Genomic DNA, 27,371 nt, shown 5'->3' with positions numbered 1-27,371 from the left:
ACGGGAAAAAACTATAACATATTTGCCCTCATAGGAAAAAAAATTTGCCCCACAGGAATAAAACACACACATTGGCCCCCACAGGAAAAAAATAATACACCCCAGTCCCCTCATAGACGACTGACCTAACCTGGAAGTAGCAGAAGCCATGGACGGCACAGGCCTGGAGTTTGGCAGGGTCATAGAGTCTTTGGATACAGGTCTGTTGGATGACAGGGTGAGTATGCAGAGATGGGTATGGTAAGCGACAGGGTGAGTGTGTAGGGACAGGTCTTGTAGGTGATAGGGTGAGTGTATGTAGGGCAGATGATGTGGGTGACAGGGCGAAAGTCAGTAGGCAGGTCTGGACACAGGATCCCTTCTCCTGCCCTTCAATGTTCTCCTCTCACAGCACTTCCCCACTTCAATGCACTCTCCCCCTTCATCATATCACAACACACACCCCCACCTACCTTCTTTATTCACCACATCACAGCACCCTAACCCTTCCCTCAATATTCACCTCACATCGCCACAGGCAGCACCAGCAAGTTGCTTACCTTCAAACTAATGCCCCTGCAGTATCACCCACAGCAGCCTGCCCTGACGTGACACTGCTGAGGAAGAGGGGAGCTAAGAGAGACAGAGCTGCTTGGCTGCTCCGATTTTATTATAAGTGTAATAAATGCAGGGCAGACCCCCCCCATGTTTCTGCAACTCCAGCCCTGCAGCCAGCCCCCTTCTCTGTCCCCAGCTCCAGCAGTTCCACTTCTGTGTCCCCAGCTCCAGCAGCCCCCTCTTCTGTGTCCAGAGCCAGCACTAGCAGCCCCCCTTCTGTGTCCCCAGCCAGCCAGCCCCCTGACACCTTGCTTTGTCTCCAGCCAGCCCTCTACCTCCTTTCTGTGTTCCCATCTCCAGCAGCCCCCCTTTTGTGTCCCAGCTCCAGCAGCCCCCTTCTATGTCCCCACTCCCCCGCCAGCTCCAGCTTTTTATGTCCCCAATCCCCAGCAGCCCTCCTTCTATGTCCCTAATCCCCAGCCAGCCCCCTTCCTTTTATGTCCCCACTCCTCAGCAGCCCCCTTCTATGTCCCTAATCCCCAGCCAGGCCCCTTCTATGTCACCACTCCCCAGCAGGCCCTGCCTTTTATGTCCCCACTCTCCACAGGCCCCCTTCTATGTCCACACTCACCAACCTTTTATGTCCCCACTCCTTAGCAGCCCTCCTTCTATATCCCTACTCCCCAGCAGGCCCCTTTCTATTTCCCTACTCCCCAGCCTTTTATGTCCCCACTCCTCAGCAGCCCTCCTTATATTTCCCTACTCCCCAGCAGGCCCCTTTCTATTTCCCTACTCCCCAGCAGGCCCCCTTCTGTGTCCCCACTCCCCAGCAGGCCCCCTTCTATGTCCCCACTCCCCAGCAGGCCCCCTTCTGTGTCCCCACTCCCCAGCAGGCCCCCTTCTGTGTCCCCACTCCCCAGCAGGCCCCCTTCTATGTCCCCACTCCCCAGCAGGCCCCCTTCTATGTCCCCACTCCCCAGCAAACCCAGCCTTTTTTGTCCCCACTCCCCACAGGCCCCTTTCTATGTCCCCACTCTCCAGCAGGCCCAGCCTTTTATGTCCCCACTCCCCAGCAGGCCCCCTTCTGTGCACCCCCTTACCTTGTTGCTACTGAAGCCAGGCAAGTGGATCCTCTGTCCTCTCCTCTCTTCAGCGGCGCGCTGGAGGACGTGACGCGTACTGGGGGCCTGATTCAGAGCCGTACGCTCTGACCAGAGAGCTCGCTCTGAATCAGGGCCGTCCTACCTGGAAATGGAGCGGCCTCTTGGACGCTTGCATAGCTGTGGGTTACCACCCACAGCTTATGCGAGCGTCCATGATGATGGTCGCGATGGTCAAGACCATCGCGACCATCGGGCTTGCGACGAGACCCTGCGGTAGGGTCTCGGTGACCGCAAGCCCTGGAGTGATTTTGGCTCTATCAGAGCCAAAATCACTCCCACTGACATCACTATTGATGTCAGTGGGGCCGGACCCAGACGGTAAGCGTTCCCATGGGAACGCCTCCGTCTGGCAGCCACGCCCCCAGCACGCCCACCAAAGGGGGCGTGCTGTCAGTCACCATCGACTGCACGCCCCCTTTGGTGCAAGACCCGGAGCGACAGCTTGGCTGTCGCTCTCCGGGTCTCGCGCATGCGCACGACGGAGCTCCCTCCGATGTGCGCATGCGCATTAGGGCACCATCGACCCGCTTGCGAGCGCCCTGCGCTCGCGAGCGGGTCTGAATTAGGCCCTGGGTCTTTACAGAAAGAAAAAAAAAGTTATTGCACGCCGGCAGATGTCGCTTGCATCATCAGTCAGAGTAGCTGCATGGCCCGGGGAGGGCTGAAAGCAGCAGCCTCATCCTCGTGGCGGCCGTGCATCTGCAATACAAGTAAAAAAAACCCTCCTAAACGTCAGTTTAAAGCCACTGCTTTAAACTGTAAGCTCCATGAGCAGGGCCCTCCTCCCTCCTGTTCTCATCACCTGTTTTTGCTTTTTTCAGGCGAACTAGACCTGTCATTTGTGCCCACGCTGACAGCTAAAGGTTTCAGCTGATGCTGTACCATTCAATTGCACACATTGCATCAGTGGCTGTGTGGAGATTTGTAGTGCCATTTGTGCTGTGCTGTTTTACCCTGTATTGTCTTATTGTTTTGCTCTCTATACGATGCTGCAGAACACTTGTGGTGTCTTCTAAATATAATGTAATAACAATAATAAGACACGGTACCAGTTAAAGACGCAGACACAGACAGCTGCATGAGACTCAGATCCAGCCCCTGAGTGTATTATGTGGCTGGCTGTATAACATACTGTGCTCTGTAGTTTCACCACACTGGGGAGCTAGAGGAGCTGTTACTAGTAAAGTATAATTGACTGAAGGCTCACCTACCTTTCAGCTTGTATCCAGGCTGCCTGCTTTGTCTCTACAGCATCTGCTGGGCAGTGCAAGCATGCAGAGTACTAATTATATTAAAATAACTAGCTGGAGTACCCGGCGTTGCCCGAGATATTAAGAATGTTTGTTTACACATCATCCTCCAACCAACCTCTCCTTAGGCAGGCCTCACGAAAAGTGTGACAAACTTCCCCATTAGCAGTCCTAAGGTCTTCGAAGGAAGTAGGACCTGTAACGGTGTAAAGCAAACTTCGGCGATAGAAGCATTCAAAATGTGTAGGATGTACAGTGTAAACACGGCCAAGAGCTTCTGTTGCTCTGATACCAGGATGGCCATCTACAGCGACTCCCTGTTTTCTGCGCAGAAAAACTTTGGGAGAAGCATTCCATGTGTAATATTTTGGCAGCTCACAGTACAGCAGTGTCCTTGCAAAGTCATCATTTTGACACAGTTGGAAGAAAGAAGTAAATGTTGCATAATTTGGTATAGTCAGAGAGCTGAGAATGCTGGCAAAGGCAAAGCCTGCTAAAGCTCTCTTCCATAATAAACATTAAGATCATGACAAAACATGACAACACAAAACGCTTGCTCCGAGGCCCTACCCATATGCCGTGAGGCCCCACAATGAGCGTCCAGCAAAAATTGTGGTTTTAAATGAATTAAAAATTAACAGTAATTAATTTCGATTTCAAATTTTTTAAGTTGCCTCCGCTGTTTTAATATGCTCGTATGTAAAATGTCATGAACTTCGCTTGTATAGAAAGACAGAAGTACAGAAGGACAAATTATATTTTATTATATAAAGATAGAAAAGAAAAAATAGTAGATAAGCTAAATCCTTTTGTAATTCCATACCTGACCTGTAGAGGGTGAATGCTATGCAAAAATTGTGGTTTTTAATTGATTAAAGATTAACAGTAATTAATTATGATTTAGTAGAGAAGATAGAAAGCAAAAATACGGTAGTAGATAAGCTAAATCCTTTTGTAATTCCGTCCCTGACCTGTAGAGGGAGATTGCTATGCATAAATTGTGTTTTTTCATTAATTAAAAATTAACAGTAATCAATTTTGATTTCAAATTTGTTTAGTTGCCTCCGCCGTGTTTTAATATGCTCGTATGTAAAATATCACGATCATGGCTTGTAAACTGTGGATTTGTATAGAAAGACAGAAGGACAAATTTTCGCATTTATATAGTAGATAGATATATAAGACCCTTGTCACAAGAGGCACAAGAAAAAAATATGTAAAACTATAGTTTTTTATAGCACCAAAAGATTTCTAACACAAGTCTAAACTATCGCTATCAAAATTAGGAAGTAGCTTGATGAGTTTTATTTTTGTTAAATGCAATAGATATTGTGGCATGGCCTGGCTGGCACTGGGAGCAGACGTGCCTCTCTCTAGCTCCCGCAGCCTAGCATTTTTTTTAGCACTTTTCAGTGCTTCCCCATCCCCAGTCCTTACTGATTTGGCCCTCCTGTTTACCGTAACCCTGGAGACCCAAAAATTGCTGTGTCTCTGGAAAATGTTGTGCACTCTTTTGCTTGTGACCTTCTACACACCGTGGTCTGGAGTTGGGGACTGATGTCACGGCAACTCCTGGCATGCTGTTTCGTGGCTAGAACACAACCCTACCTCCGCAGTGCCTTTTCCTGTAGAAGTATCCTATGGCCTTGACCACTAGGGTAGGGATAGACATTGGAAGCCCACCACCAAATGATGGCTGGGCTTCCACCATTGGAACTTTCGATGCAATGGTATCTAATCATCACATCAAAAGAATTTGATGGAAACTATTTATATGATATTCGCATGCTCAAAAACCTCTGTTTGCGCATGCGCAATACCCCTGCAGCAGGGCGTGCAGGCAGCGGGATTGTGGGTGGGATCAGGGCGAGGCCCGGAACAGTTACATACTGTGTGTACTCCCTGTAGTGTAGTGCTGTTGTGCTGTGCTGCAAGGATGGTACATACACATACATACAGTCTGGTATGCCTGGCACAGGTGGGAAGACTGCTGTGGTCCCTGTACTATAAGGGGTTAGGGGAGTGTGTTATAGGAACTGCATGCAGCCATGAGGAGAGACAGCCATTGCTCTGCTGTGTCACAGCTAACTGCTGAGCGCTAAGTAGCCGCAGCAGCTAAGTACCCAGGATGGGGCAAGGACAACAACAACACAAACAGGTCAGACATATGACACAACAGAACTCAACAACACAACGCAACAGCTGGTGGTGACTGTGGTGCGTGAACAAGTATCACAATTTCTCACTGCCGTCGGGGTCATCTTATACTGTAAAGTATACACTACTACACTAGTGAATGGGACCTGCTTGGGTCACATCTGAGGCATACAGAGAGACAGCCTCCAACGAACCGATTAAGATGCAGACACAGCAGCCAGGAAGCAGCCAGGGGAGGCATAGCTACCAGGAATGAAAAAAAAACAAGCCACCATCAGAACACATCAAATGATTACCATTTCATGGTGGCAAACATCGGAACTCCACCATCGAATGGTAAAAACACTACCATTTGAACAAAACATTAATGGTTAGTAACCATCGGATTTCGATGTCTCCCTGCAGGGCCATAACTAGGGTGGTGCGACCTGTGCCATGGCACAAGGCACCGCAGGACAGAGGGCCAGCATCTCCTGGCCTCCCCTATCTCTTCCCTGGCCCTTTCCTATGAGGCCATGGTCGTTTTTCAGGTGCACTATCTTATGTCCCTATTTAATAAACGGGGGGGGGGGGGCGCCAATGCTCTCTCTGGCACAGGGCACCAAAATATCTAGTTACGGTTCTGTTCATCCATACCATAGGACGCCACCATTTTGTCTACATAACAAGTCAACAGATACAAGCAGAGGCTATGCAGCAACTATCCTGAGTCCAATGGCCTGAGGACACCCCCTCTGTTGCTAGCCCATGGTTATAACTAGGGGTGTGCAGGCAGTGCCACTGTGCAGAGCCCTGTGGGTGGCACCATTGCTGCCACACGGTCTCTGCATCTGGCTAGCAGGGTGCCTGGAACGGTATGCCACTGCCAGGATCACTGCTGTAGTGCCACCTGGAGCATCCTTTGGACACTACAGACATGCACACTGCAGTGTAAACAGCCCCTCCAGGACATTCTGAGGATGATCTGGGCAGTGAGGTTCTTACCGGTGCAGGCATATCTGCCCCCTCCGCATGACAGTATGCGCTCGAGGGGTGACCGGCACAGTGCACAAGTCAGCCTTATTGCAGCGCTAGTTATGGGGCATGCCCCTGCAGTGACAGTAACAGATCTGGCCCTTCATTCTTTTATTCCGTGGAACTGACCTAGGGTCTGATTCAGCTTCTGATGGAATTGCAAAGCTGCTCGCAAGCAGCTTTGAAATTCCGTCGGTGCAGATATGCTATTGCACAGGAGGCATCACGCATTCTGCTGCATTGCTTATCTGAGCTGTGTTGTCCAATGTAGCATTGGATAATCTGCGGAACATAAGCCGGCTAAGGTGACCCATGGGGTCACGCAGCCGGCCACCACAAATGAGAGGAAGAAGCCTTCGTTTTGGAATACAGAGGCCATCGCCGCCTCCTCCCCACCCACAAACGGCAGCAGACTGTCAAGCACTGCCAGTGTCTGTGCAGGACCACAGACTAGTTTTGCACATGCACAGAACGGGTCAGGCGCCTGCGTGCACCTTTGCAATTCCGTAATAAGCTGAATCAGGCCCTTTATCCGGTAACTATTTGGTTTCTGCGGCACTTTCCCTATGCTGGGAGTATCAGCAACAAAGGTCTTGAACATCTGACATTAAACCAATTAGAGGATTTACATATTAAGTGCGCATACAATAGAACTTTTAAACAGTCTAATTTAAGGTTACAAGATTCCTTACATATTACTGTACGGTTTATGGGCATTATATGATGTTTTGTGATTTATGCATGTGCAGTTTTATACTGTATTACTGGGCCTGATTCAGCACGGATCGCTATTGTGATCGCGGCTGCGTAATCGCATGCAGTTCTGCTGCAAAAATATGCTAATGTTTGCAACCGCTCAGCCAGAATAGAGACGCCCAATACCGCTTTCTCAGAGCTGTAATGCCTCGCAGTCCTGCGTACACATCGGCAGTGCCATAGTTAGCACTCCCGGCGCACTGTGGAGGCCACGCTCTCTCCATATAGGGGGCATGGCCTGCACCCAGAGCCGGGAGCGGGTGATTACTGCAATGCTGTAAGGGCAGCGTGGTGACCGCCTGGAGCGTTCTAAGGATGCTCCAGGTGTCACTGCTGCAGAGATTCTGTCAGAAGGGTGCCATTACAAGCACCCTGCTAGCCAGATAGAGAAGCTGTGGGTGAGCGGCAGTGCCACTCACAGAGTGCTGCGCTCTGTGCAGCCGCACCGCTCGCACACACCTAGTTACGGCCCTGCACATTGGTAACATTAACATCGGACCCTTATGCAGAATTACAGCAGGTCTGACCTGTCTCAGAAATTGCAAGTCTCGTCGCACGCAGTGAGTACACAAGCTGCGTATGGCATCGCAGTGGCTAATTTATGCACACCCATGCAACGGCGTTCAAACGGACAGGCACGCCTGCGTTTCTCCGACCACTCCCGCGTCACCACTCCCAAACGCTGACGTCCTGTCGCTCACTCTGCGATGGCTTTCTATGTGTGTGCCTGATCGCAGTGCGATCGCAATGCTGTCGCTGCGCATGCACACTGTGGTGCATGTGCAGTACGCACCATCGGCTGATCTGCATACGCGGCTGCAATTGCGATCCATGCTGAATCAGGCCCACAGCCCAGATTTGCTAGTCATTCTGTCCTAGGGCCTGATTCAGACCCGCTCGCGATTGCACAGCGCTCGCAAGCGGGTCGATGGTCCCCCACTCCGCATGCGCTATGGGTCTCACACCAAAAAGGGCCGGCTGACGATTGTGATTGACAGCTCGCCCCGTTTTGGAGGCGGGCAGGGGGGGTGGCTGGCCAAACGGAGACGTTCCCGAAGGAACGTCTGCCGTTTGGGGGCGGCCTCAGTAGTGAGCTTCCGGCTCTATTAGAGCCGGAAACTCACTGGGGCTTGTGATGGACAAGACCCTACCACAAGGGTCTTATCGCAAGCCCGATGGTCGCGACCATCACCTGACCGCTCGCAAAAGCTGTGGTTGGTCGCCCACAGCTTAGCGAGCGGCCAGGAGGCCGGCTCGGAGAAAAAATGCTGCCCTGACTCAGAGCGAGCCCTCTGAAAGAGCGTCCATCTGAATTAGGCCCCTAGTCCATTGATGTCAATTGCAACTCTCTAGTAATTGTTACATTTGTTTCTTTATTGCAATATGATGTATCCATTCTTATTTGTCGGTTTTCAATATATGACTGCTGTCAGTGAAGTTTTTTATGTAAAGTCTGATTAAATACATATTAATATGTTTGAATTTCTAGCTCTATATTTTTTATTATAATTAGTGTCATTTACTAGCGCAGATGCTGTACTTCACACAACCATTTCTGCTTTTCTTTTGAGAGTGTTGCAGGATCCCTCCCAAGGATCATCTGCTTACAATGACACAGGTGTATATCTCCATGCACGCGCGCTTGTTTGTTCCTATGTTGTGAGTGACTTACTGTACATTTCTAAGAAGCTTTATTTGTTATCTCCTCTGCTCTTGGTCACCACGGTATTGTACTGGTGGCATAGCCTCCAACTTCTGCCCCATTACTATCTATTGAATACAGTAACCCTGTGAGATATATCTCCTGTTGGCTTTTGCCTCACTCGTCGGTCCTAGCGAGCATGTGCTCTACTCCACCATGCAGCCCCTCCTGGGTTAATACCACCGTCACACATGCAGCAAACTATCCATTGTGCGCTATAGCACCATACTCAGTGCCCTTCCTCTCCTGGACATTTCTTCTAAGCATCTGGCATTTATGTACATACATTGCTATCATGTCACCAAAACGTGGGAAAACCCCTAAGATTACATCTCCTCTCCACTTTGCGGCTGCTCCAGCATCCAAGCAGGGTCTGCCCTCCTCCTCGCCATCAGGGACAGAACGTCTGCTCGTTTCTTAGCACCCTAAAAGGCTCCATCACTCACACTGATTTGAGTTTAGACCGGGATCCCAATGCTCCACTTACCACCTGATTGATGTTTTAAATGTTTGTGGCCTTTAGAGCAGATACTGAGACCTAGCTGGTGTGAAATCCTCAGTGCAGTCTCTTCATACAAAACTTGTGGGCCGAAGGGGCCGTACCGATCACCAGCCCACTCTGAGCTCCAATCATGATGGTCGTTCATACCCACTGAACGGCCATCATCTGTGTCTCTGGCTGCAGGTTCCGGCAGCCAGGGGGCATGTCCCGGTGGGCGGGGGACGTGTCCCGCCGCCCTCCCCGCAGCTGCCGCTGTGTGTGTATGGGCTGTCTGCAGACCACCCGTACACACTTGCCGATGGACAGATATGTCTACAGACATATCTGCAATACAGAAAAAAGAACACTTGAATCGATGGCGCTACACTTCAAAGCAGCTCAGGTTTTAAACAGTGAATCACCACATCACAAATGGATACATATAGACAAATAAAAACCTCAAGACAAGATGATGGTTACACAACTATAAACGTATAGGAAACTATGGCAATAGTTCACAGAATCCCAAAGATGTGCTCTTTGAAAGGGTAGAAAAGCGTCGAAACGCGTAGTGAAATGAAGGAGTGACAGTGGGAATATTTCATACTCCTAAGGCCAGCTTGATATACCCCTTTATGAGCGCCCGGGTTCCATACCACCTTAGGAGTGTATCGTTCTGGCTTATACCATCTGGAATGAATATAGCTCTCTCTTTTTAAACCTATATGTTCTAATACCATTTAAAAAGGTGATTTTTACACACATTTGGAGTTTCTCTTTTTGCATATGCCTGATGGGGATAGATACACGAAGCATGTGGAGAAAAACCTTTATGAGTCTGCAACATACTTGATTGATGTAAGCTTCTAGTAAGCATCATTATATACAATTTACTCTATATATGCAATAGGGTGTATACATTAAATTATTCTACCCTTTCAAATAGCACATCTTTGGGATTCTGTGGCCTATTTCTATAGTTCCCAATATGTTTATAGTTGTGTAACCATCATCTTGTATCTGTTTTATTTACCATGAAATTCTGCATATGATACCATGAAAGAATAGGACAGCTACATTGGAAACAACACAGCTGCATTTATACTTTGGATCTTCTGAGCGCTTGTGAGGTTTTTATTTGTCTATCTGCAGACATATCTGTCCATCGGCTGTGCAGCACAGCCAATGCGATATGTCGGTGAATGACGCCGTTCACCGGCATATCGTGGGTACACACTGGCTGACGGGCAGCAGATATATTAGCCGATCAATTGATCGGCTAATATATCTGTCAGTGTGTACCCATAGACCGAGATGGAATAATACAAAAATGTGTGGTATCTCAGATTCCGTCACTACTGTGGTATTACTTTACCAGAACAATGCCCACACCTGCTCCAATTCCAAAAGGCGCATGTCAATTATGCTACTGCTAAGGGGGGGTCTGCGAACAAGCACTTAGGACCCGTTCTGCACATGTGCAGCACAGCTCCTTCGCCTGCGCATATCTATAACCTGAGAATTACGCAAACCATCTGAATCAGGAGCGTCATATATGCGTGCACCATCCATTCCATGCCCCCTGTGTCTGGAGAGGCTTGGGGCTGCCTGGCAAGTCTCCAATTTGATGTGTGTCATGCCTAAAAAATGGGCAAATCATGGGGAGTGACCTTGGGGGCATGATGCCATGCCCCCTTTTGTGTGCGAGTGTTCTGGAGGTGACGCACCGGGTGTCACCACCTGTTGTGACGCCTCTGTGAAGAAATATTAGTTTAACTTTATAACCACCAAAATTACCATATAACCAAGATATATACATGCCCTATAAGGAACCTATATTAGTTTAGTGGCCACATAAAAGGTTTCCAAATCCTTGCTCATTCCCAGCTATCAGTCCTACTGTACCTGATAAAAAAATAACCATTTCTCCCAGACAAAAGAGTACTCAAATACTACAGAACTCCACATATGATTACCTGTCGGCAAAGGGATGCAGTCAGGATACCGGCAGAGGCTTACATTAGCCCCACTACGGAATCCTGACACCCGGCATACTGAACAAAGGTATGCCGGGTGTCTTAGCGTCTAGCCGCGCGGGGGGGTTAGGTTTAGGGACCCCCCGGGGGGACTTAGGGATAGGTACCCCCCCGGGAGGGTTAGGGCCGGGGAAGGGGGGGGTTAGGCTTAGCCACCACTAGTGGGGTTAGGGTTAGGCACCCCCCGGGAGGGTTAGGTTTAGGGAGCGGGGTGGGGAGGGTTAGGTTTAGGCACTAATGGGGGGAGGTTAGGCACTAGAGCTGGAGGTTAGGGTTAGGCACCCCTAAGGGAGGGTAAGAGGGGGGAGGGTTATGGTACTTACCTTCAGCTGTCAGGATTTTGACCCGCAGGGCTGCCGCTGTCGGGATTTGATACGGCGGCTAAACAGCCGCCGGCATTGCATGCCGATTCCGTCGGCAAAAACCTAAATATATTTTACAGACACTTGTGGAAAACAATAATAATCCTTTTTAACCACAATTACTCCACAATTTGCAAAATGGCTTACTTGTCCCAGCCGCTACTGCGAATTTACTATAATGCCGCAGCCGATGGGCTGTCTACTGAGGCTTTACAATGTGCGCAAAGTCTCACCATTAGAGATCAGCCACACCATTGAACATTAAAGCAAGCCTATGGGTGCTCAGAATATCCGACGGTACATGGGTACTGGCAGGGGCGTATCTATAATGGGTGCAGGGTGTGCGGGGCACACAGGCCCCTGGGTCCAGGGGGGACCCACACCGCACACCTTGCACCCATAGTATTACTTACCTCTCCGGAGTCCCACGTCGGCGCGGGGGGGCGGCGCTGTAAAAATGACTGGAAAATGCAGCCATTTTCCCGTTGTTTGTGGGAAAATGGCCGCCACGGGCATTTTCCCGGTGACCTGCACACTCCAGTGCCCGGTCTATAACTCTGGCACTGGCTGCGCACAGCTCAGTGCGCTGCCGGCCGCCGGACAGAGAGGAGGGGGCCCATGTCGGAGACTGCACACGGGCCCCCTCCTCTCTAGAAACGCCCCTGGGTACTGGTGCCAGAGGAACTGCGTCCGCCTGCCGATAGCCACCCTCCCCAATCACTACCCAGGAACGCCCATCGAAATTGCATGAATCTCCATGCTGTAACCATCGGGATGCCTGCGCAGTGCATCTCTGACATATACACAGAGTTAAAACATCTGACACTAGCACCCGAAGAATTAACTGCAGCCATCTCTGAATCAGACCCTATGTTCCAAGCTTTATAGTGCCAATATTGTTTAATGACATCGATCATTTGACAAACTTGGTTACTGTGATACAATGTCATTTTGGGGGGGTTGAGAAGATTCTATTCATTACATAATAAGCTATAAATACCAGGGACATTTCCAGGGACTGGTGTGTAAAACGTAGTACTGGAACATTAAGGACAAGTGGCAGCTACGTGTTCATCTGAGGACAGAACAGATCCGCCTACTAGCCTCTTCCAGCCTTGTAGCCTCATAGCTATGTGACGTCACATCACCACGCCCCCATCACTCTAACTGACCAATGGCCTGACGCCGGTCACCTGCCTGGGATAGCAGCAGCGTCGGCGACTGTCTCTCTCTCCGTGCATCGGCCAGGCAGGTTCCCGAATAAATGTTCCCTCTGCTCCTCTCCGCCATGGAAGCCCGGTGGTGCCGCAGCTGACGATTGCTTCCTCTCCTCCTGCTCTCCGCGTATCTCTAGGGTCAGCTCCTGCCCCCGTCCTATTTATTTATATTGTATAGTGACTGACGGACGCGCCACCATGCAGATCATCGTGGGCATAGGCGGGTAAGTTATGTCGGTGCCCTGGACACAGCCTAGCGGCCAGGGCGGCTCTCCAGCTGGTGGGGAACTACAAGTCTCAGTTGGAAATTCCAGATCCAAACTTCTTATAGCTGTAATGCAACTCTCCGAGCTGTACTACTGCTAATGATCTCCTTCTGGAAAGGAAGACTGATTACATTAGTATGTAGGAGGATTTTTATACAGTATATTAACGTGCAGCAACAGCTAATGTTGCTCATTAATGTAATACACTTGAGTGTTTTTGCTTTCTTTTATCATTGTCATTCACTTCATTTTATTTCTTTTCTTTTTTTTTTTTTCCATAAATACTGTATATCGTGGGTATAAAAGCTGGTTAAACATTTACTTTAGATGAGTCAGCAGTCTTTATTACAGACATAGATAATGCCTGTGCCGGGTGGGTGTGTTGGGCTTGCCAAGTTTTGATATTATCTTTTGTATTCCCTCCAATTCTCAGGACAAAATGGTTATGTCCTAGTACTAAATGAGGCCAGTGCCTTAAAATTAATTAACAAATATAATTTTATACAATATTTGTAATAATTTGTGCCTTAGACAAAGTTTGTGTACATTGAACCATCAAAATCAAAGGTTTCATTATCTTGGTCATGCCAAAATTATTCCGTAATATTTGGATATGGGAGACTCAACCTGTATATGTTTTTTCTGGATAACAGGATACACCAATACTATACCATACCGGATACACCAATACTATACCATACCTCCTATGACGTTGGAGATTTGGGAAATCCAGCGCTCCTGTGTAATTCTATGTTGTTAAACTGGTAGTAACTGTTGAGGGCAGAGACTGCATCTTTGGATAATACATCAAGGATGCTGGAATTTCAGGATCAGTTTACTGTATGACAATAAGGAGCGTGTATCCTTTTTGTGGTGTTTTTATGTTCAGAATTCAGTATTGGGGATACTGCGAGGATAACTGCTGCTCCTGTATATTGCACGTTAGAGACACTCCGCTTCTGCAATCGCATTAGCGTCCATCTCTGAATGAGGCCCCTAGACCATCGCATAGATGCATCAGTTCCGCAACCTATTTCCTGCCATTCGCAAACGTTTTTTTTTATTTTTTGTGCAATGGCCACATCTTGATAGAAGTTTAAAATTACCAACATTTCTAAAATATTCTGGGGGGAGGGGGTTAGGTTAAGGGTACCTGGGGGGGATTTAGGGTTAGGCGGGGGAGGGGGGGGGCTAGGCACCCCTAAGGGAGGGTTGGGGGGTGGGAGATAAGGTTAGTAATATTTAAAACACTCACCTGTCGGGATCTTCTCTTGCCGGTCTTCCGGCGTCAGGATTTGAACCGTCCGGTGGTCCCAATGAGCTCCCTATTGAATGAACAAAATTTAAAAGTCCAGTGTAGATTGAATATTACAAAATACTTAAGATGAGAGAGAATGAATAACAGTGACATTTTTCTAGGCAAACACAGTAGTCAAATGACAATGCTGATTTTAAGGGCTAATAAAATGTTTCCCTTTCTTGCTAATTAGGGACTAGATTGTAAGCTTGTGAGCAGGGCCCTCCTAACCTTTTTGGGGCAGATTCAAACCTCTGCCCAGAGCTTTTCAATTAGTGCTGCTACCACGTGTGATAAGCTTTAGAAGTATGGATTTTTTTCTTGTAGCCTCAGGACCTGTGAAGAAAAATCCCCATTAAATGCACCCTCTGGGGCTTACTGTGGGGGTAACCCTTAAATTCCAGGCACTTAGCCTGGAATCTATGGCCTAACGCGCTTTAGCCGCAGGTTTACCACGTGGGGAAATTGCCTATTTATTTAATAGCTCTGGGCATTAAACCTGGAGCTGTAGTTGCTCGATAAGCTAATTGCATCTGCTCCTTTGTCTGTCTGTTATTACCCAGTCTTGTTTTAATAATAAATTGTTCCCAATTGTAAAGGGAAATGGGATAAGTTTGCGCTTTATAATTAACTGTTAATAATAATTATAAAAGGGACATCTTCTCCAAACCTAAATAGTACTTAAAATGCTTTCCCTCCATAGACTTAAGTTTAGTTTTAAAAAACAAACAAACCCCTAAACATGTATTAATTTTATAAATGTTGCATCCATTATGAAACGGAATGTAAATTATTTAAAATTAGAAAAAAGCGTCTGGGGTCAATTCTGTTTGGTCCGAGTTCCCTTGTGGCGCAGGTGAGAGCAAATATACTGTATACCGCATTTATGGTACATCTGAACTTGCAGATTTTTGTTTGCAGCCCCATAGGGGTGTGTACAAAAATCTGCAAGTCTGGGGTAAGATCTGGCTGCGAGGGGGGCGGTTCCTGGTGTTTCTAATGCATAGTAGTGCACATCTATGTGTTTTGTATGCTAACTTGTGACTAGCTAGATTGTAAACTCCCGAGCTGGGCCCTTTCTAAACTGTCTCACATATGCACCATCATCATTCATTCTGTGATTTGTTGTACAAACTGTGCAGTGGTTCTTTGCAAGTAAATAATTATTCTAATAGGTTATTATTCTGAATATTAATTGACACATATTTTGTTAAATAAGAAGAAATAAGAATACACAGTGTATCTGACTTGTTTTCATCTTTTTCTAGTGTTACCAATGGTGGAAAGACCACCCTGACTAACCGATTGATAAAATCTCTGCCCAATTGCTGTGTTGTACACCAGGATGACTTTTTTAAGGTAGGTTAGTGTATTCCATTGTTAAAACTGATCTTTAATGGACGAACTTAATTTGATATATTAAAAATAGACCAACAACAGCAGTCTGTACCTAAGTAAATATAGGTAAGACGGTAGAGTAACAAGTGTTTGTATGCAATCACCTGTGCTTAGGCAGTCACACCCTTGTTCTTGTAATAATCATATTAGAGTACTCCTGTAGGCTCTCCGGTCATTATTGCCTTTGACACTATACTACATATCTGTGGGGGATGCAGTCAGGAAGCCGACGGTCGAAATGCCGACCGCCGGCTTCCCGACTGTCTAATCCCGGCAGGGGTCTAATGACAGGCGTCCCGACGCCTGTCATTTTACCTACGCCGGGAGCCCGACGCCCAGCATACCGATCGAAGGTAAGCCGGACGGCGGAGGGTTAGGTTAGGGGCTCCTGGGGGGGACTTAGGATTAGGCAACCCCCCCCCGGGAGGGTTAGGCTAGGGGAAGGGGGGGTTAGGCACTTCCCCCGGGAGACTTAGGTTTAGGCACTTACAGGGGGGGTTAGGGTTAGGCACCCCTAAGGGAGAGTTAGGAGAGGGGGGGGGGGGGTTAGGTTAGTTTGTTCATACCTTAGCTGCTGTCGGGATCTTCACCTCTGCCGGGCTCCTGCTGTCGGTAAATCATACCGATCCCCTTTGATGAACCACCAGTACAAAACCAAGGAGCTCTGCAGTGCACGTCGTAATTGATGCCCAGTGTCTGACATTGAGTCTTGCTAAGATGCCAAGTGCAGTGCTTACTAACTAGGGTTAGGCACTTGGGGGGGAAGTTAGGCACCCCTAAGGGAGCGTTAGGGTTAGGGGGGGTGAAGTTACGTTAGCAAATAGATAAAATACTCACCTGTCTGGATCTTCACTGCCTGTGTTCCAGCGTCAGTCCCATCTGTGGAACCAGATTGGTTCACTTCGTATGAATGTTATGAAGCATTACATACTCTATATTTCTGGTGCATTGTGGAGGGGTGATATGGAGTGGTTACACAGGTGGTGTGAATCCCCACCTGCACTTGTATTTTGATTTATACATGGCAACATCCCGATGTAAAGTCTGTTCAAATTCTAAATTCCAAGAAAAATTTAACTTGTTTCTATGGTAAATAAAAGCTCTATGTGCATGTTGTAGTCATTTATAGACAGTGTTCTTATGTATATACGTTTTTGTGGTCCCTGTTTCAGCCCCAGGACAAGATCAAATTTGAAGATGGATTTAAGCAATATGATGGTAAGAAGGTGACCTCCATTGCTTCACTCGGGTAACTGTTGGTGGAGGAAAGCGGCTATCACTGTATACGCCAAGAGGGACAGTCTACAGAATGACACTGGCTGTTCTCTGCCTCTTTCTAGTGATCGGTGCTTTGGATATTGAAGCTATGATTGAAACAATTGCGGCCTGGAAAAAGGACCCTGTGAAGTTTGAGCGATCTCATGGTGTTAACAACAGTCTGGATAGTGATGTGTACCAAAGGAATGAAGAGCAGGAAGCTTGTCACATCCTAATTGTGGAAGGCTTTCTCCTCTACACCTATGAGTAAGAATCTACTCTCTTCTCTAATCCTACTAATCTGTGTGTTTGACATGCGCAGTGAGAGTTGAATGGTGGGGTGCGCATGCACTGTACCTGCCCCCAATACCACCAATTATGAATGCAGGGCATGGCATCCACATTAACCCACCCTGGGCCAGCTTTTGCAGCGCACTCTCCTTCCTACCGCACTTACCCAAACATATGGCCATCACTGCTGCTGTTTATCCAGCTGCTGACACCCACAAGTGCCTGCTGTTGTAATAAGAAATACATTAACATAAATGTCAGGAAGCCTGAACAGAAGAAACACTCTACTGAAAAGAGAGGTGGGGTGGGTTCCACAGGCAGCAGAGAGCGAGATTTTGGGGGGTCGTGGGTGGGTTGGAGGGTAAGAGAGGGAGATAGAGGAAGGGGGTAAAATAAACGATGGCTGATGGGGACAACTTTAGTTTGGAACAACTAACTTGGCTAACAATATTGTCTCATATGAGCAGTTTTACATAGAGCACAGGACACATTCTGAGCCACATTTATGCTTCTGAGAGATGTGTAGAAATAAGGGAGGAGGGGGGGCTTGGCTGCACACCCTAATTTTAAACATAATAGGAGGTGCAGCCATGCTGAGACTTGTAGTACAATGCAGGGGACATAGAATGCATGCGCACACTCTAGGTACTAAGAACAATGATAGACAAAAAAATCCTGATAAACTCTATAATTAACATGGAGTATAAGTGAGGATCTTGGTACATGTTTGGCCATCCACCGTGTCAAGGTGAACCCCATAAGATGGGTCCCTAACATCCCTAATACTAGCACATTACGTGTAGAAATATAATCTGATTTTAGTTTTTTCTTTCCAGACCACTAATTGAGATGTTCACGCATCGTTATTTTCTTTCAATACCCTATGATGAATGCAAGAGAAGAAGGAGGTATGATGTGCACCTTATGATATGCTTGTATGTATTTATACATTCATCTTCTGTTCCACAAGAATATTTTATTTTTTATATTCATTAATTGAGCACTTACATGATTGCCTTGTAGACGACATTACTCGTTTTCCCTCCTTACGTCAACGCGAAAAGATTTAGTTTGGATGCAAAAGGGCCACGTAAAGTTGTCCATAAGAAAAACAGCCTCCACTTAGGTCAACTCCAGCTACATTAAGTGTCTGTCCCTGTGCTTTATTTATTGCCATGCCAAAGCAGACTCTCACCGGAATTGGACTCGTTTGAAATTAAAGAATTGTTTTTCATATCGTAACAAATGAAATAGGAATGGTAATAAAAAGGCAAAACTGAAATGTTGTATCTGTAAACAGGGCTTACGTATCAATCTCTACATGTTATAAAATAAAGTCCATCGCTGTGATATATCTATAACAGTTCAGGCAGCGTAAGCCGAGAAAGCGCTCGGACGTCTGTTATTTTTTTTTTATTGACTTGATCACTAAAATCATCACTGCTCGGCTCCCTTTTGTCATACATAATATTTCATACACCTAAACCTTCCTCAACAAATGCTCTATAGAATAGTGAAAACTTCTTCAAAATCCGTCCATTCGTTCTTGAGATTAGCCTGAGCAACCAAACAGAGGCCTTCCAGGGACTTTATTTTCTACTATGTATAGATGACTTTAGCCCAAGTTGCCTGTTTTAATTCTAGACTACTTTGTTACACCCTTTTAGAACACGGTTTAGTGGTTTCACTTCCATAAGGGGTTTGTCAGTGCTTCTGAGTTATATGGAAATACATTATTCAGCCAAATTCATCAGAAGCATAGGATTCACATATGCAGCAATTATTTGCTTTCTATTTAATGTCACTGTAGAAGGGTCTAGTATAGGGGTATTCAACATGCGGCCCTCCAACTGTTGTAGAACTACACATCCCAGCATGCCCTGACCCAGTTTTAGCATGCCCTTATAGCAAAACTGTGGCAGGGCATGCTGGGATGTGTAATTCCACAACAGCTGAAGAGTTGCATGTTGAATACACCTGCCCTAGACCACTCACCCAATATCTTTTACCTGCTGAAAATTGGTGGATGACTTTACATCAGCCACAGCCCAGTACAAATCTCCATAATCTTGACTAGTCATGCCTTGTGACACCCTAAAACTATAGTGACTGCTCCTATCTCAAGACATTGTGTTCCAGACAAAGTGAAATTTCTCCTTATCGCTCAGAGAACAGGCGTAAGGCATTGCTAGGACTCACACAGCTGTGATCTGATGTAGCACACAGTGGTGCTTGCCATTGACGTCATTGTACATGCCTTTGTAAGTTCAAAGTCTGTGCATGATCATTTGAGTTTGCCTAAGATAAACTCTGCAAGGTTATTGGGTAATACTCTGATTTTAGTCTACAAGAGCAGTTGGTGGTGCTAAATGTTCTTCTTCGAGTCTGCTGTCCTATGGACCTGTGGTTTTTTTTGTGCATTATGGATATATCTGTTTGTAAGCATCATTGGAGCATGCACTGATATTGCACTGAACAAGCGACACACATCTGTATTCAGTAACACAGCCAAAAACCCTTAGTCTGTGTGTCTTTATATTGCTAGGACACTGACCCCAACCACGCTTATTGCTTTCTGACACTGACCCCAACCACGCTTATTGCTTTCTTAACAGCTCCCGAAACTACACTGTTCCTGATCCACTAGGACTTTTTGATGGTCATGTCTGGCCAATGTACGTGAAACACAAGAGGATCATGGAAGAACTGAATGTCATTGTGGGTTAGTGCTTAATCAGTACATGTGTTTGTCTCACTGAGAATGCAGTGAATGCAATGGCTCCATGTAACAGTTGTCATCCTCTTATTTATAGAACAATTAAATGGAACATGTACAAGGGAAGAATTGTTTAACAGAGTGTATGGAGATGTGCTGAACTTGATAAACTGCAAGGTAACAATTGCTGCTCTATCAATTTCTGAATATTTTGTTAGCTCAGAGCTATGTGTGTATGAATTATAACCTGCTGGCTAAGCTGATTAGTGGGTCATTGGACTTTAGGGATGGGTGTTGGTAATTCTATTACAACTGCTTATAGGAAGGACCAATCAAGGCTCAGTCATGTGTCAATCAATAGACTTAGCAGTTTGGACAAATCTTTCCTTGCAGTCAATTATCTGTATCGATAGATTGCTGAAAGTTTTTGCATGTGTGTCTATGAAAATTACTAAGGGATGCATTTAGTAAAATTAACTTTGTGTATTTAAAACCACTGCACGCACTGCCAGCGGTTTTTACCTCCAAACCGCCAGATTTACTAATCAGTGGTTTGAAGGGTGCTTTGAAATGCACACGCATAGTGGATTTCAAATGGACAAACCCAGGCGGATTGGTAAAATCTTCCAGCGGTTTAGAGTAAAATGTTCCCTCCCCATACTGTCATAAATGAATATATATTTGTAGGCTAAACAAAATAACAGTGCTCCTATTGAATACATAACATTGCTTCCATTAAATAAATAATATAGTGCCAACATTATATAATAATAATTATTATTATAACCCCCCTAGTTTTTAAGTATCAAGTTTTTGACTGCTTTTAAGAACCTCCAGTACTTCCTTATGGCCTTGGTGTCCAGGATGATTTCCCCACTTTTCATGCACTTCTCCTAGGTCTTTTTGTTGATAGGTACATAACCTCACTGTGAGTCCCATAAATTGCCATTTCTAATTGAATCTCGCATTTCCCGGGTGTGCAGGTTGCCACGTTGTATGACTGTTTGTTTTTGCAGACTCGCAACTAACTGAATTTGCTCCTTTAAAGTTTAATGTACATTCTAACTTTTTTGCCTTCCCTTTTTGTTTTACAGAATTAAATAGCAACAATTGGCCTTTACAACTGAAGATGCTTTTTTTTGGGGGGGGGGGGGGGGGGGGATTTTAATTTATATACTTGTTTACACTCGCTTTGTATGGTTTTTAAATAAAATAACATATTACATATATTTGAAATTGCTCTCAACAAATAGCAATCCGCTTGAATAAATCATCTCTTCTGATATTGCTCACATCACTGGTATATGAGTAAAGGAGATCAAGGCATAGGCACTTTTTATGGTTCAGAAGTTACAATAAAAGCTGCATTTTATAAAGATGTTTTTAGGCTCCATCAAGGACATGTCTTTTTTCAAACTTTTCTCAAGCAAGAAATGACTACATAAATGTTAGTTTATGTTCTATGTATTTATTTTATGGCTGAAAGGCACGGTGCTTTTACAGAAGAGCATAATATCATCTGTTGGTGCATATATCCTCCTACAGCTGAACTATGCTGGTGCCAGGCTCCTGTCTGGTTCTTTTAAGGATAAAACTCTCTTGATCACCTACCCCTAAATCTGCAGCTACTTCTATGAATGCTGTTATACTAATCTGGGAGAGCTGTCTTCTGTGCTTTACATCATAAATGTTGGAATTGAGTTAGCAAAACCTGAATTTACTTAACCTGAAAATCAAGTCTATTAGATTATACAGAATGTGAATGCTAGCTCATGATTTGTTACTGAATAATGATTTTATCGCCTGCACTTTTAAGCAGTCCTTCCTGAATGGGATGACTGCATGTCTGTTTTGCTTTACCTCTTTTGTTAAAAATAAATATATGTGACTGTGTATTTATGCATGTACAATACTAAAGTTTACAAGATGAATGCAATACAGGAGCAGTGACTTTGTTTTCGAGGACGTATTGATAACCTGCATTTTATAAACATTTTGAGAGATTTAAATCTTACTGACTACGTACTCTACCTTTTATGTATTGTTGTATGCATGTATGACAGCTCCTACCTGCCCTGATTTAAATAACTTCATGAAGTCACATTTCCCATATACACCTCCTATGTTGTAATAATTGAGGCTCATACCAGTTTATTTCTGGGTGGGTTTGAAGGCTATAAGACGTGATCAATTATTTATTTTGTATTTTAGGTGCATATAGTTTGTAGTTCTTATGTCTGGCTAGTAATAAGCCACTGTTGTTCTCCAGCCTAATACCTTTTTTAACATCTGATGTATAATAGCAGAAATGATGACTGACAGCATATGGTAACAGGGATGGGTCTGTGGTATAATTCCAGTTGTAGAAGTATCTCTCCACTTGCACTAAGCATTTTGGGAGTGACCTAATTCATGGCCATCTCCTGCTTCTGTGATATATCTTGTACCATTTAGGAAGCAGCTAAGGGAATTCCACAAAGAACCTGAGGGTGCTTAACAATAGATGGAATTAGTACTACAGAAATATGAGCGCAGGGCCTAAGCCTTGAAACAAATAAGCAGAGTACATATCTCATTTATACCATTAGCTCAAGTTTAGATATTAATGGAATAATGTATACTAAGAAAATGGTGTCCTTACAGTACGGGGAATAACAGGAATGTTTTATTTTTAAAATATAGTTGTGGGTGGTGTGACTATATTATTACAGTATCTAAAGCCTTACTTTATGTCTTTATTCTATTACCTGCAGTCACATGGAATAGCACCACCACTATAACAAGCTGGGGAATCCACTCTGAAAATTATATCAAGATCTAAAAGATGATTCCATCTGACATGTCAATATCTGCCCCTGAAATGTATTTGTTTTATTACCTAGACCCCAGATATATGTTTGTGATGGAATGGCAGCTTGCAGCATGTATCATGATTGTGGCTGGTAACTACAACTTACATTATGGCATTCCATCGTCTCCAAGGGACCTAGTTGCAAAAGCTGCTCAAGATGTAACAAAAAAAGAGGAGCGAGCGTGGAGGTATACTAGACATTCCCCAAATCTGCAAAACAATATTACTGCACATACATTGCCGACATTCTAAATTAAAGCTCACACGTAAATTCTGTATTGGTAAATATGAATGTTTGGCCCCAATACAGATGTGTCCTTTTATACTGTGGCTCAGGTCACACCAAAAGCCCCTGTGTGTGCCAGGTATATTACGCCCATTACGTTGGAGAATTAAAGTCTTATGCTGCATGCACACGTAAAGATTTTCTGTCCAACCAGCCAACTAGTTGATTGGTTAAAATGAAAATCTGGTAACGTATGGGAGTAAATGATCAGCAATTTGCTCCTAAATGCCAGAAAATAGATGAAAATGGGCGTCAGACAACTTTGTTAAATGTTTGATGTAAACAATTTGTTCAAACAGTTTTTGACCATTTTCTGCCGTTTGGGACCAAATTGCTGATTGTCATTTGCTTTCATACCTTACCAGATTTTCATCCCACCCAATCAACTAGTTGGCTGGTTGGACAGAAAATCTTTACATGTGTACCCAGCGTTAGTTGGGAGGAGGTTATGTGTGAACATTCCTAGCCATGCTGCCCTTTATCCCTTCTGCCTGGCCTCTGAGCATTTTGAATGTGTCCAAGTGCTCTTATCTGTCACATGATCATAGGATAGTTTATCCAGGTAAGTATGATGAAATTGATGTATAAGGAGGTTCCCATCTGAGGACTTTAATTTATTGGATTGTATATACACAGCTGAACGTTTTCCTAAAATGACTTCTACCTCTAGGTTCATTCAGCATATTTCCTGCCACTATTCATGTAACCAGGCAGGCTTGTTTATCATTGTTGCCCTTGGATATGACACATTCCTGCTGCATGATGATGAATACAGATATATCCAGGGATAATGGAAATAAACATCTCTGGTGCTATAAACTTATTTCTAAAATGCAATTAGATAAAGCAATGTAATTAGTTAAATGTACAGGATCACATTTAGTTAAAGCTACAGTATCTTAAGGTAGAAGTTTTGTATAACCTGTTTATATCAGTTATGAAGCAGGTCTTGAGTTGGCTTCAGTGCGAGTCCTGTATCATGATGTATTACTATACAGCTGGAGCTTGTGGCAGCCTCAAGTGCCCTGGTGGCTGCAGATCAGACATTGAGAGGACACTTATTGGTGGCCATTTCAACAGCAAGGAACTCAATTGATCCCTTTATTTTTCCATCGTCTCTTAGCAACATCCACCTGCCAGCAGCACTTGTCTGTTCACACTTTAGAGAGCTATCTGCAGACGCACATTGGTGGATACATATTGTATAATGTAGTCTTATGTACAGTTGGTTCATTGATTCTTAGTGAAAATAAGATAAGACGAACACTTCAGGGTACGAACAGATTTTATACAACATTACTATATTGTTGAATTTAGCAGATTGAAAAAATAAATGCTGAATGGGGATATATATATAAAATTATATATAATACGAATATGTTAAATACCCACTGCCAGAAACCTCATTAAGAGAAGGAAGTCAATGGGAACTGTGGTTGTAAAAGCAAGATCTTGGAAAACCAGAATTGTCTCTGATAGAACTGCTTGTAACCCGGCCCGATATACAGGGGACTTGCGGAAAGGTTACGCTGATACCAGCGTAGCGGCTCACAGTACGGCGAGTCTGCTAAAAAAAAAAATACATATTGTCAAAAGAGTTTGGGTATGGGATGCAGGCGTAAGGGATCCTTAACACCCCCCCCCACCTTGTGCATAAACCTAACCCTCCGCCGGTTGGGATGCTGGCGCTGGTATTCCAATAAATGTCGGGATTCCTGCGTCGGCATATTACACGTATGCCGTCAGAAGGGCTTATATAAAAAATGATGGAAGAGATGACAGTAAAAAACTTCCCACAACCACATCACAAAAGTCTCTCTGATCTGTAAATTACACTGCTATGAATTGATGATACAATAATTAAAGTTTGGCCATTACCACAAGAGGTACAGTTGGAAAAAAAACATTGCCCAATCATTAGGCATTGGGGTGGATCTATTCTGCTTTGATATGCAGCACAATAAATATTGCCCAATGGGAAAGAAGAATATATTCATCTAAATAACATTCAAAATGCTAAGATCAGAGTCATTGATGAAACTGAAGTTGAAAAGAAATAGCAGAAAGTCTATGATCTCAGACATATACCTCATAATCCACTATGAAGTATATGTACAGGGCCATAAGATTGGCATTTTGGAATGGCCTTTAGTCCCCAGACTTGAATATGATTGAAAATATGATGAGCATGCTAGTAGAATTAAGCATATTTCTGAGCTAGAGAAGTTTTGCAAGGAACATAAGTAAAAACAAAATGAAACCTACCAGGAACCTGGTAAGCTGTGATATCTGCCAAAGCCGCTGCGTTCCTGTCCAAAAGTTTTCACATTACATTTTTATAACTTTTTTCAACCTAATCACTGAATCAATATTAGATATATGATATAACTTACCACTTAGTCACTGAATCAATATTAGATATGTGATATAACTTGCCACTTAGTCACTGAATCCAGCAACTTACATTTTGGTCACAACTATATAATACATACATTACAATTTCTCACATTACAACATTGTTTTCCATGGCTTTTATTCATTTAGAAAAAAATATTTTTTTTTGTAACAAAAACACGATTGTGGCAGCAGTATAAAAAAAAAACATCTGTCATGGTAAAAGAAAATAACAGTTTATCTGATCTAAGATATGAGGTTTTCCATTTCCTGAAACTTAACTTTGCTCATTGTACTGAATTTGGCGATAGCGTCTGGCTCTAGATGTTGAGTAGATGGCGCAGTTTGTAGCATGAAAATATAATTATATGCATTGTTACTTAAAACCAAGATGAAGTAATTTCCTGAGGGGAGCTGGTCCTCCCCAATATCCCCTGTGAAGAAACAAAAGACATTATTGGTATTTATGACTTCCAAAAATAATGATTTTATTAGGTTTCATCCTGATGTATGGGTTTGCCTTACGTGATTGATTTTATTTTGTTTTTTTTTATAGTTGTGTTGTACTATACAATATGTACAGATGTGTTTTTATACACCTATCCTTTTTGCGGCATAGGGAGCAAGATGCCTGGTGCGATTTAGATGCTCTGCCAAACACTTTTTCACAAGTTTTGCATCTTAGTGGGGTATTCAATATGTGAGCAAAAAGTCAGTGCTGGACTGTTCGCTCCATATCGGAGGTTTGAAGGGGATAAAGTATCAGGCGCGCGCCCACTTTATCCCCGCATTCAATTTGAAAGCTGCGAAAACGAGACCCGATGGAAAGGTAAGTATGGGAAAAATTTCGGGAAAGCATCCAGGAACCCCCCTAATGATGTCCTAACATGGGGAATCATTATGGGTACCCCTGTTTGAAGACGACACCTGCCGCATACATGAGGACCCCTCTGGATTTAATTTAGACATTTTATAAGTGTGTTTCCTTACTTTGTTTTTTTTCACCCCAAAATTAAACTTAATTTTTTGTGGTGTCCCGATTTTTTTAAACACTTTTGACACAGATCTTTTTTTAAGGGACTCCCAGGGGTGCAGGCTTTTTTTTTTTTTAAGCCTGCACCCCTAAACCCCAATTCTACACTTTTTTTCGCCACAAATTCAGTGGTGAAAAGTTATCCCCGTTTTTTTTCAGACTTTTCGCACCGGCGAAAAGTCTTTGAATACGGGGATAACAAAAATAGGCGAAAATGACATCATTGGCGATAAATTTAACGCCGATAACTGCCTTTTCGCTTCAAATTAAATATGGCCCTTAATCTGCTAATAGGGGTCAATCCAATTAGATGCGAGTTCCTCACACCCACTAATACAGCTGTTTGCTGCACTTACGTTCCCACTGGGCTCATACATTTCTTTTTGCAGTCCCATAGAGCTGCAGGCAAGAATGTGCAAGTCTGGGGTGAGATCGGGCCACGAGGGAGGTGAATTGTTGTACTGTCATTTTTTATTTATTTTTTAAATCTTTTTATTAGTAGTTTTCAGAATTATTTGAAAGTTACAGATGAAGTTTTTTGTTTTGGGCTCGAAGTGCATGGAGTAGGCCAGGGCAACAGAATATAGGGAGGGAGTTGGCATTTGCAGTCCAAAAAGGCTGGACAAGAGAACAGGACCACCAGATATGCAGCAGGGTACCTCGTTGACCACATAATCGCCAACATAAATCAGTGGTCGCATCGTAAATCGAATGGAGACGGGTAGATACCAAGGGCCTAATTCACTAAGGAACGCAACTGCGTATCCAATTGTGATTACGCACGCAGTTTAACTGCGATAGTATGCTAATTTATTGCGATCACTATCCTGTCGCAGACCTACACAAGGACGCACACTTTACTTAGCACACATCCGTAATGTTTAGAAAGACTGCGAAACCATCGGTA

The 27,371-nt window shown here is 44.5% G+C and overlaps 2 protein-coding genes across 4 annotated transcripts in view; one reads left to right on the top strand and one right to left on the bottom strand.

Annotated features, from left to right (window-relative positions):
* Nucleotides 1–12,594: 12,594 nt before the first annotated feature.
* Nucleotides 12,595–21,056, top strand: LOC148523614 (nicotinamide riboside kinase 2-like). The gene is made up of 8 exons (XM_088472981.1): nt 12,595–12,899; nt 15,507–15,597; nt 16,809–16,854; nt 16,977–17,160; nt 18,021–18,092; nt 19,800–19,906; nt 19,998–20,077; nt 20,995–21,056. The coding sequence occupies exons 1-8, from the start codon at nt 12,874–12,876 to the stop codon at nt 20,998–21,000; spliced, it is 612 nt and encodes a 203-aa protein (XP_088329107.1). The 5' UTR covers nt 12,595–12,873; the 3' UTR covers nt 21,001–21,056.
* Nucleotides 21,057–24,304: 3,248 nt separating this feature from the next.
* SQOR (sulfide quinone oxidoreductase) overlaps nt 24,305–27,371 on the bottom strand; it is a 72,195-nt gene continuing 69,128 nt past the window's right edge. For 2 of the 3 annotated variants that reach the window (XM_088472818.1, XM_088472819.1), the window contains exon 10: nt 24,305–25,865. In XM_088472818.1, coding sequence (XP_088328944.1) covers nt 25,808–25,865 — 58 coding nt within the window. In that variant the 3' untranslated portion in view covers nt 24,305–25,807. The remainder of the gene's footprint in view (nt 25,866–27,371) is intronic. The other variant, XR_015878430.1, reaches the window with a different exon arrangement.

Source organism: Taudactylus pleione, unplaced genomic scaffold (assembly GCF_031769625.1).
Source record: "Taudactylus pleione unplaced genomic scaffold, aTauple2 ptg000129l, whole genome shotgun sequence".
Lineage (NCBI taxonomy): Eukaryota > Metazoa > Chordata > Amphibia > Anura > Myobatrachidae > Taudactylus > Taudactylus pleione.
Note: the sequence above shows the minus strand (reverse complement) of the source record. Positions and strands in the feature narration are given on the sequence as shown.